The sequence below is a fragment of the Hyperolius riggenbachi genome, chromosome 6 (genome assembly GCF_040937935.1).
Source record: "Hyperolius riggenbachi isolate aHypRig1 chromosome 6, aHypRig1.pri, whole genome shotgun sequence".
Classification (NCBI taxonomy): Eukaryota; Metazoa; Chordata; class Amphibia; order Anura; family Hyperoliidae; genus Hyperolius; species Hyperolius riggenbachi.
The window spans coordinates 299,512,464-299,524,527 of NC_090651.1; the positions used below are offsets into that span (position 1 = coordinate 299,512,464).

At 37.3% G+C, this 12,064-nt stretch overlaps 1 protein-coding gene across 1 annotated transcript in view; it reads left to right on the top strand.

The window, feature by feature from the left end:
* LOC137522175 (otogelin-like) overlaps positions 1–12,064 on the top strand; it is a 245,595-nt gene that overhangs the window by 49,709 nt on the left and 183,822 nt on the right. The window contains exons 8-9 of the mRNA XM_068242207.1: positions 8,842–8,931; positions 10,125–10,217. Of these exons, the coding sequence (XP_068098308.1) occupies positions 8,842–8,931; positions 10,125–10,217 (183 nt within the window). The remainder of the gene's footprint in view (positions 1–8,841; positions 8,932–10,124; positions 10,218–12,064) is intronic.

A 12,064-nucleotide genomic window follows, 5' to 3' on the forward strand; every position in this document is an offset into this window, starting at 1 on the left:
TGTACAATAGGACTGTCTACATTAAATCTATAATGTATGAAAGTGGATAAATTGTGTATTTTTTCACTTTTTTCCCTATTTTCATTTTAAAATGCATAGAAAATAAGCTCATTTCTGAAAACAACTATAAGCCACAGAAACCTAATTTGTCCTGAAAAAAAAACCCAATATATAGATCATTTAGTTGTGATAGTTATTGACAGTTATTGCAAAAGTATTCAGAACTGAGCTGAACTGTGAAAATGACCAGGGACGCAAAGTGGTTAAATATACCCCAAGTTTTTAGAAAGGTGATTAAAGGATACCACAACTGACATGTGACATGTTGAGATAGACATGTGTATGTACAGTGCCTAGCACACAAATACCTATGCTGTGTTCCTTTTTTTCTTTCTGTGCCTGAAAGAGTTAAATATCAGGTATGTAAGTGGCTGACTCAGTCCTGACTCAGACAGGAAGTGACTACAGTGTGACCATTCCTGATAAGAAATTCCACCTATAAAATACTTCCCTAGCAGAAAATGGCTTCTGAGAGCAAGAAAGAGATAAAAAGAGGAATTTCTTATCAGTGAGGGTCACACTGTGGTCACTTCCTGTCTGAGTCAGGACTGAGTCAACCACTTACATACCTGATATTTAACTCTTTCAGAGAGAGAAAGAAAAAAAAGGAACACAGCATAGTTATTTGTGTGCTAGGCACTGTACATACACATGTCTATCTCATTATGTCACACTTCAGTTGTGGTATCCTTTAAAGTGTTCAGTGGAGATCTCTTATTATTTATGTCAAATTTTTCAGAGATTGAAGGTCATCTTTTTATAAAGTACATCATTTTAATATGGAAGGGAGTGAAAACAGTTTTTCTAAAGTTTAAGATCTTGGGTTTCTAAAGTATTTGAATTTAGTAAATGATACAAGTATAAATTGAACGTAAATATTTAAAATTGTACAAAGATTTAGTCTTCTAAATACCTTTTCTGTTCTTAAAACAGACCATATTGATGTGAAAGGTGGACAAACACAAGTGGGCACTGCAAACCTTAACCTAGGGGGCTTGTTCAGTCATCAAAATGGCAAAATACAGTTTGGCAGTTCTGGGGAGACGAAGAGTGTAGAAATAAAAGGTGGGGTTGGGAAATCATCAGAGGAGCATGGAGACAGAAAACGTGAGCTACTTTTATATGTATTTCAAGTAATTGGGGATGTGGAGATATTTAAGGTGAAAGGTGAAGGGAATTTTCAATATTATAGTCTCTAGGTTTAAAGGTATCTGAATTAACAAAATAACATAAGCATAACCTGAACTTTAATATATAAAATTGTACAAGATGTGTTTGTGCTTTAAGTAATATCTCTACTTTTATAACAGACCACATTGATGTAAAAGGTGGACAATCATCAACAGGGGTAGTAAACCTTAACCTAGGAGGTTTATTTGGGGCACAGAATTATTATTGTTTTATTATTTATTTATTGTATTTATAAAGCGCCAACATATTACGCAGCGCTGGACATTAGTTTAGGTTACAGACAATATTTAGGGGTGACATACAACAAAATGACAATACCTGAATACAAGAAAGACCAGATCATGTAGCACAGTATGAGTACAAGGTAATGCTTAGTCAGTCACTGGAGGGGAGCCTGGAGATTAGGCAAGTTAGGTTCACTCAGATGCATAGCATGGGTTCACAGTAATGGAGGCGCATGATCAGGTAGGGCACAAAAGGAGGAGGACCCTGCCCAAAGGCTTACAATCTAGAGGGAGAGGTAAGGACATGAAAGGTAGGGGACCAGAGTTCAGCTGTGGCTGGATAGTATAATGGTTAAGGGCTCTGCCTCTGACATGGGAGACCAGGGTTCGAATCTCGGCTCTGTCTGTTCAGTAAGCCAGCACCTATTCAGCAGGAGACCTTAGGCAAGTCTCCCTAACACTTCTTCTGCCTATAGAGCGCGTCCTAGTGGCTGCAGCTCTGGCGCTTTGAGTCCGCCAGGAGAAAAGCGCAATATAAGTGTTTGTCTTTAGCTGTGGGTTTAGAGCACTTGTGAGGGGTAGTAGGCCAGAGTAAAAAGGTGAGTTTTGAGGGCATTCTTGAATGGCAAAATACAGTTTGGCAGTGCTGAGGAGAAAAAGAGTGTAGTAAATCAAAGGAAGCAGTGAAATCAAAAGTGGATTTGGGAAGTCATCTATGGAGAACAGAGAAGGAAAATGTAAGTTATTGTTAAATATACCCCAAGTTCTTAGACAGGTAAAAGAAAAACTTTTCATACTAAAAACAAAACTGAGTGATTACAGTGTTCATTTAAGATCTTTTTTAGGTATCTCAATGAACATATTAAATGATGATATTGAGTTTTCAATCTCTTAAGTGATTTTTCTGCTCTTAAACAGATCATATTGATGTGAAAGTTGACCAAACAAAAATGGGCACTGCAAACCTTCACTTAGTGGGTTTGTCTGGTCATGAGTTTTGTGATTTTACTCAAAACGTCCAAAATCCAATGCAGATCATTGAAACTTGGAACCGGTTTGATCCAAACACTCAACCCTATTAGGAAGGGGACAAAACCCTTTTCATATAGACTCCCCCACCCCCGAAAAAAAAACATTAAGTTATTACAGTGTCCATTTGAGATCTCTGATAGGTATCTCAAATTTTACAAAGGTGGAAAGGTGTCTTTTTATGAAAGTATATAATCTTAAGATGAAAAGGAGTGTAAAAATGTTTTCTTAAAGCTTGAGGTTTTGAGTTCATAAAGCATTCAAATTTACTAAATGATACAGTAATTTTTTTAACTTAAATATTTACGTATAAATTAAACGTAAATATTTAAAATTGTACAAAGATTTGGTCTTCTAAATACCATTTCTGTTCTTAAAACAGACCATATTGATGTGAAAGGTGGACAAACACGAGCGGGCACTGCATACTATAACAGTGGGGACATGCTTGGTGAACGAAATGACAGAATAGAGTCTGGCAATACTGGGGAGACAAAGAGTATACAAATCAATGGATACAGTGAAATCAAAAGTGGATTTGGGAAGTCATCTATGGAGAACAGAGAAGGAGAATGTAAGTTATATTTAAATGTGCCCCCATTTCTTAGAAAGGTAAAAGAAAAACTTTTCATACAAAAACAAAAAACACGAAAAACAATTTAGTGATTAAAGTGTGCGTTTGAGATATTTTATATGTATCTCAATGAATATATTAAATGATAATATAGAGTTTTCAGTCTCCTAAGTGATTTTTCTGCTCTTAAACAGATCATATTGATGTGAAAGGTGGCCAAACACAAATGGGCACTGCAAACCTTCACTTAGTGGGTCTGTCCGGTCATCAAAATGACAAAATACACTTTGGTAGTTCTGGGGAAATGAAGAGTGTAGAGATAAAAGGTGGATTTGGGAAATCATCTGAGGAGCATGGAAATGGAAAATGTGAGCTCTGTTTACATACATATATTTCTAGTTCTGGGGAGGTGGAGATATAAGGTGAAAGGTAGTGGGAATCTTTAATCTTATTGTCTCTAACTACTACTAAAAGTACACAAATAATTTAAATGACAAAATTATAGCTTTATTTTTAATATTTAACATTGTATTGTTGTCATTTAAATAATGTTTGTTCCCTTATAAAAGATCACATTAATGTAAAAGGTGGGCAATCACCTACAGGGGATGCAGACCTTAACCTAGGAGGTTTTGGGTTGTTGTTTTTGTTTTGTTTTTTGGAGGGGGGGCAAGATTTGTGGGGGTTTTGTGGGGCGACAAAGAGTGTAGAAATAAAAGGACTTGGTGAAATCAGAACAGAAGTAGATTCCTGTAGTCATCTCTAGAAAAGAGAGATGACAAATGTATTTTATCTTGACATATACACCAAACTCTTAGAGCGAAGAAGGAAAACCTTGGCATAAAAAATAAAAACAATCATTTGAAAACCCTTATGTGTAACTCAAAGTTTTACAGGGGGGGAGGCATGGATGTCTTTTTATGTAATGTTTATAATTCTAAAGCAAAAGAGAGCATTTTTTTTCTTATAGTTAAAGATAAATGGTTTAGATAGTATTTGAATGTCCTAAATAATAAAATAATTTATTAAAACTTAATATCTTGTGTTATATAAAGTTTTCAGTCTTTTAAGTGCTTTTCCTGCTCTTAAACAGATCATATTGATGTGAAAGGTGGCCAAACACAAGTGGGCACTGCAAACCTTCACCTAGGGGATTTATCCGGTCACCAAAGTGGCAAAATGCAGTTTGGCAGTTCTGGGGAGATGAAGAGTGTAGAGATAAAAGGTGGATTTGGTAAATCCTCTGAGGAACATGGAAATGGAAAATGTGAGCTCCCTTTATATGTATTTCAGGTTGTTGGAGATGGAGATATAAGGTGAACGGTGGAGGGAATCTTAAACTTATAACGGCATATAATCTAAATGACATAATCATACATTTTATGTGCTTTAAGTAATATCTGTACCTTTATGACAGACCACATTGATGTAAAAGGTGGACAATCATCAACAGGGAAAGTGAACCTTAAAGGGGCACTATGGTGAAAATTGTAAGATTTAAAATATGTGCAAACATATACAAATAAGAAGTACATTTTTTCTAGATTAAAATGAGCCATAAATTACTTTTCTCCTATGTTGTTGCTGTCACTTACAGTAAGTAGTAGAAATCTGACAGAAGTGACAGGTTTTGGACTAGTTCATCTCTTCATAGGGGATTCTCAGGGATTTATTTATTTTCAAAAGCACTTAGTGAATGGCAGTTGCTCTGTCCTCCTGCCAAAAAACTTTGTAGCGAGCAGGGAAGCTGGCCAGCATTATTGTTTAAATCCTTTTAGGGGAATATCTTTATAAAGAATAAAAGCCTTGCTGAGAATCCCCTATGAAGAGATGGGCTAGCCCAAAACCTGACACTTCTGTCAGATTTCTACTACCTACTGTAAGTGACAGCAACATAAGAGAAAAGTAATTTATGGTTCATTTTACTCTGGAAAAAACGTACTTCTTATTTGTTTATGTGTGCACATATTTTAAATTTTACATTTTTTCGCCACAGTGCCCCTTTAACTTAGATGGCTTGTTTGGATTTTAAATACAGTTTGGCAGTGCTGGGGAGAAAAAGAGTGTACAAATCAAAGGACACAGTGAAATCAAAAGTGGGTTTGGAGAGTCATCTATGAAGAAAAGAGATGACAAATGTAATTTATCTTTAAATATACAAAATAAAATAAATAATTTGATATGTATCTCAAAGTTTTAGAGGATAAAGAGATGCTGTTTTATGTAATGTTTATAATCTTAAAGCAAATGGGATTGACAACTTTTTTTTATAGTTAAAGATAGGTTTCGAAAGTATTTGAATGTCCTGAATGATACAAGAATTTATCAAATTTAAGTATCTTTTGTTGTATAAAGTTTTCAGTCTCCTAAGTGATATTTTCTGTTCTTAAACAGATCATACTGATGTGAAAGGTGGAGTCTCCTAAGTGATATTTTCTATTCTTAAACAGATCATACTGATGTGAAAGGTGGCCAAACACAAGTAGACACTGCCAACCTTCACCTTGGTGGTCTGTCCAGTCATCAAAGTGGCAAAATACAGTTTGGCAGTTATGGGGAAACAAAGGGTCTAGAGATAAGAGGTGGAAAATGTGAGCTCCCTTTATATATATTGCAGGTTCTTGGGGAGGTGGATATATAAGGTGAACGGTGGAAGGAAGCTTTAATCTTAAAGTCTCTAACGTCTAAAAGTATATAAATGATCTAAATGATACAATTATAACCTAATCCTTAATATTTACATTGTACAAGTATTTTTTGCCCTTGAAATAATGTTTGTACCCCTATAAAAGATCACATTAATGTTAAAGGTGGACAATTATCTACAGGAGATGCAAACTTTAACCTAGATTTTTGGGGTTCTATTTTTTTTTTTTGGAGGGGGGGGCAGCAAAATACAGCTTTGAGGGGAGCCAAAGGAGTGTAGATATCAAAGGACAGTGAAGCTCATCCAATATTCGGTGATCCAAGCTACCCAGATAATCCAAACTTTTTCCACTATCCGAACTCTGATTCGGATTCCGGGTATATCTGTGTAAATCCAAATAGCACTATCCGAGCAAACTCGGATACCTATCTGAAATCCGAAATCCGGTCGAATAGCTGGTTCGGATACCCGAATAGAGGCCTTCAATGGCAAAAATCCCTTTGGAGGCATTCAGTCCGAGAGAGAGAGAGAGAGAGAGAGAGAGAGAGAGAGAGTTTTGGAAGCAATTTAAGTAAGCAATTTAAAGGCCACTTACGGTTATCTGGATATCCAAATCAATTCGGATTTCCCGCATATTGGGTTCAGATATCCGATTCTATTCGGATTCCTAAACGTTCGGATTCGGATATCCGATTCAGATCCAGATATCTGGGTATCCGGATCCGAATAAATTCGGATTTTAAAAAGGGGTATCCGAGCATCCCTGTCAAAGGACACAGAGAAATCAAAAGAGGATTGGGGAGCAATCAGCTGCAGATGATGTACAACAGTCTGGCCACCTTTAGCATGTGATCTAGTAGCAGTGTGTGGTTTTGTATAGTGTAATATATAAGAGATAATTAAGAAGCCTAGGATTTGCTTGGAGCTTAGCTAAATTCATCATTATAATTCCATTGCAGTGTCAATGCAGCTTATACTACATTACTACTAAAAGCAGTAAAAGCAGCATGTGCTGCTGCCAATGGCCCACTTACATATTACCCACATATTACACATCCAGTTAGTTTCACTGCATAACTTTGGGGCTCACCCTATGATATTATTAGCAAGTGCAGCATTGATTGCATCAAAAACGAAATGGCACATTATAAGGTTCACTACTTACATTGGTTTCTGCTGTCAGTGTTGTTGTGAGTTATCATTGTCCAGAATCATTCTCTTAACTGCATCATGTAAATTTATATTTGCATCTGTTAGACTATTGCTAGTCCATACAACTATTTCCTACTCTAATGGAATGAGAATATTGTTGACCTTGCCTGGCCATTTTGTTTCATTTGGCTGCTGTTTTTGCTTTCCAAAGAGCAAAACAAACCACTAGAATATTTTCTTCATCCTTCAATGATGATTGGATATACATCTTGTAAATTACAACTTGGGACCTGTTTTGCCACACAGTTCGTAAACCAAGCTGAGATGAATTTTAGAAACACTACAATTTATATGGAAAATTTGAGTTATCACTATCTATTTCTTAAGTTGAAAGGAAGGTGGAGGGATAAACTTGTGTGATTAAAAGAGATGTCATTTTTTTCATGTTAAGGTTTAAAATGGGCTCAGAATTAAAAGCTAAATCAACACATGATTTCAGAGTGATATAATCATTAAGTTAATTTCTTTATTTTACATTATAACATATCTTGGACTTGGTCTTTATAAATATTTCTTTTTACTTTTAAAAAACAGACCACATTGAGTTCAAAGGTGGCAATTTCAAAGGAAGCAAGATACAAATAAATGGTACAAAGCTTAACCTAGGGGGGTCTTCTGGCACACAAAATGGCAAAATACAATTTGGAAGTAGACAGGAGACAAAGAGTTTTAATTTCAATGGAAGCACCGAATTTAGAGGTGGATTTGGAAAATCATCTCACGAGAGTGGACATGCAAAATGTGAGTTTACAGTTCACATTCAATTTGTAAATAAAGTTAAAGAAAGGTGGAGGGACATATTTTCCCACAAGACATTTTTAGGTTTGAGGTGGAGGGCTTTTTTTATGTTACTGTTTCAAATCCATGATGAGTTAAAACCATTTGGATTAAACATTTCTCGTAGCCATAGAAAAAAACTGACCTGTAATTTTTTTATTGTACCTTATTTGGTCCCTATAAACATTTTTCTTTACTTTTAAAAACAGACAAAATTGTTTTCAAGGGTGATCATGCCAAAGGTGGCAAAGGTGGCAAAATACAAACAGACAATGAAAACCTACATCTAGGTTGGTTGTATGGTGAAAAGTCTGATCAGTCTGACAGTAGTGAGGAGAATTCTGAAATCAAAGGAAGTGGTGAAGTTAAAGGTGCATTTGAGAAATCATCTCATGAAAAAGGGTCTAGAAAAAGTAAGTTTCGGTTATATCCAAAATTCAAAGAAAGGTGGAGGGATATTTTTCACATGAAGTTAGTCCAATGGGGTGAGGTGATTGATTTTTTTGACATTAAGATTTCAAGCCTTTGGATTTATAAAGCATCTACATTAACAAGCTAGTATGTCATAAAATTGTAAGCATTAACTGATTTTAATATCTATAATTGTACTATATGAGTGAGTCATGTTCTGCAAAACTGTCCTTATAGTCTACTAACAGGCCATGTTTTCCAGATATTAATGGTGGTATTAATGATCAATGTTTAAAAGAATAATAATAATAATAATAATAATCCGAACATTTGTATAGCACTTTTCTCCTGTCGAACTCAAAGCGCTCAAGAGCTGCAGCCACTAGGACGCGCTCAGGAGGCCACCCTGCAGTGTTAGGGAGTCTTGCCTTGAACTTCTTACTGAATAGGTACTGACCCTAACCAGGATTTGAACCCTGGTCTCCCATGTCAAAGGCAGTGCCCTTAACCAGTACTCTATTCAGCCACAAAGAAGAACCTGTGATTATATTTAAGTGATCGGAAAAAAAAAGTCTTGTAAGCAGTTCCAAAAAAACAGGTTTAAAAAACACAGTGTTTTCTAATGGGATACAAATGCTTATGTCCTTCCCACCAGAAAAAAACTGCATTCAGAATTGTATCAGTATTTTCAACTCATGTTTTTTTCAATTGTACAGACAGCGCAAGCAGTGAGCAGAAAGGAAAACCAAGCACTGATATCAAGGGGAAAAAGAAAGACTTACCCAAGGAATCCAAAGAAAGCAATGGTATGGTACTTGGTACTTTTAGCTAATAACAAGGTTATTAGTAGCTCCTTACTCAATATATTCTAAATATGTTTTGTACATTATTTTATTAGGTGTAACAATTAGAAATGTGTCTTTTTAATATGAAAGCAAAGAAAGAAGAATATTGTAAACCTTTAGATCCACCATAACCTTTTATATACACCATCCTCTCCAGTTTGAGTAGGAGTAGCATGATAGTGTACTTATGCCATAAGCTATTTTCCTGGAACGAGTGTTTAATCCTTTTATTGCACATTGCTTAGGATTTTTGTTGTTGTATATTATGTAGTGAAAGTGTACCCGAAGCTGATTTGAATTATTAAAATGGGACATAGAGGCATGTTACCTTCTTAATGACATGCCTCTGTGTCCCCTCAAGCGCTACTCTCTGCTCCCCCATCTCTTTGCTGCCCCTCCCCCTGAAACATCAGCTTGCTGGCAGCCTAAGAGAGGGAGGGGCATCCTTTGCAAGAAAAGCACTACTGCAAAATATCCCCTCTGCCATTAGGAATACCCCTACCCTGCCTCTCTCTGCCCCTTTCCCACCTCCACCTGCCCTTTCTTTGCCTCTTTGTGCACCCAGCAGACTGTGCAGCTTTGTAACCTGTGTTGCAGGCATTTTTTTTTACAAACAAAACTCTTCAATAAAAAGATGCAGGAGCGGTGGTAAGCAACTCTACCTGATCCAGCTAGCCCCCCAGATCAGGTAGTATGTTTTTTAGAGGCTTCTGATGGCTCGGGTTTCCTTAAAGGATGAACTCATACCCAGTATAGGTAATTATTTAGTCCCACATTTTATTAAGTTAGCAGAGTTACCAATAACATATTTCAGGCATAGGGAGATAACCCTGTCTCATTGATCACAGGTGAAAAAAATTCTGAATGTAAATAACAACAGCACTAGAGCTGTTTTCATATTTCATATCTACAGGATACCTATCTATGTACTTGCCTTTATGTTTCCCCACACAAACAGAGGAAGCAGTCTAAATACTCCCATTAATTTAGTAATTATGAATTGTACCATAGACAGTGCATTGAACAACCCTTCCACAGGCTACCCTGGGCAGTTTTCAAAATTACAATGTTATTTTGAAGTCCTAAAAACATATTACATTATTATTTTCATTGTAAAAATAAATAATTTCACATATTCTTCTCAATGTGCACAGGCAGTGGAAGCAAAGAGAATAAAGGAAAACCAAGCAGTAACATGAAAGGAGGAATAAAGGACTCATCATCTGAGGAAGATCATTCCAAAGAAGGTAACAGTATGGGCACCTCATCATTGTCAGCAGGTCCTTACTATGGATCAGGGGTGTCAAACTCAAATACAAAGTGAGCTGAAATTGAGCTCTGGGAGTCGTGGGCCAACCTCAATGTCTAGTGGCCACCTCTCTCCCTTATAAAGTTCCCTGGTGTATAATAGCCCACCATCCATCCCATATACAGTTCCCTGGTGTCTAGTGCCCCCCTCCTTCCTCTATATTGGTTCCCTGGTGTCTAGTGGCCCTCATCTATACAGCTCCCTGGTACCTAGTGCTTTCCCCCTCCACATATGGCTTCCCAAGAGTGTACCCTCCAATATATCTTCTCTGGTGGTCCTAAGTGGGCCGAATACAATGCAAAGTGGGGAAACCTCCTGAGAGCCGAATCTGATGGTTTCAAGGGCCAGATTTGGCATGTATGCTATAGATTATGTCTAGCTCTTGAATTTTAGTATATTTGATACACCAGTTAGAATTGTGTCACTTGAATATTAAAACATGGTAAGATGAATCTGTTTAAAAAAAATGTTTATGATCAGATAACATTCATAAGGTTCATCATGAGTACCAGAGAGGTGTGACCGAGCAGCAAATTGAATAATTACCTCTTTGCACACAATCTTTTACCAACACATAACTTATTGGAACAAAGGGATTTGGGCTTAATTCCCAAATGCAAATTCAGATGGGCAACGGTAGCCTACTGAAACAAATAGGCCACTTCCAAATTCGAGTATGGAGAAAACAACTCATGGTCGGGGTCACTTTTTTGCATTACACATGCTAATCCCCAAGGCTGTTCATGGCAAGGCTAGAGGGATTTGGATGTGTACTTGCATCAAACACAGCGCTGGTGTGCATCTCCGAGACACACGTCTCAGTGGAAACAAGTTCTTAGATATTCTGCAACATAGGATAGCCAACTCTGGCCAAACGCTCTTTTGTACAGTGCGTCCCTGTAGTATCACCAAACAATTACATATGCACCTTATGCTACAAATGATAACAAACTAGTAGACCCAAGCCCGTTTAAAAACGGGCTCTAGGTCTTTTTACGGCCGCCGCAGCGCATGCGTGCACACGCAACCGCCGCATGCCTAGTGCGCGCCCGCTCCTGCCCACCTCGCCCACCCGCACCCGCCCACTCAGCTCCCTGGTCCCAGCTGTCTGTTATTGCGCACATGCGCAGTAACAAAAAACCTGGGACACAGGGACAACTGCTGGACGCAGCAACATTTAGGTTTTATTAGGTAGGATAAACATGCACATGCATTTTGACGAACATGCTTGCCAAATTGCCCTGCAGCTCTCTTTCTCTCCCTCTGGATGCAGCCAGTGAATGGGACAAACAGGTATGAACACATGACATCTAAAGTGGGAGGAAAACTAGATGCCAGGCTACATTTCCAAACATTTCTGCATTACAGTAAATATTGTGTACTCAAAATGAGGATTCAGAGTACCAAAAAAAAAATTGAGACTCCTTATTAGGATGTCATTCAGGCCTTGGGCCCTTCTAGTCAATGCTACTCAGTGTTTGACAATAATGGGCATGTGCCAAACTTTTGCTAATCAGGCTGCAGTTTTGCAGTCTATGGCTGTGGTGTAAACCCCAAGCTGTCTGCTTCCTGGCTTCTTCTGGTAGAGAGGAGAAAAAAAATATCAAATACCTTTCATTCTTTGTAAAGTAAACCCAAATTCACTGTCAGCTAAGGCCTTTATCCTGTTTGATGGTTATTTTGGTTCAGATATTTTACTTCTTTACCTGCAGTTAATTTCCCAAAAATGTAATTGTCTCTGCAAACTTCTTTTTTGTAGAATTTTTGCAGGAATATTTTTCTGTC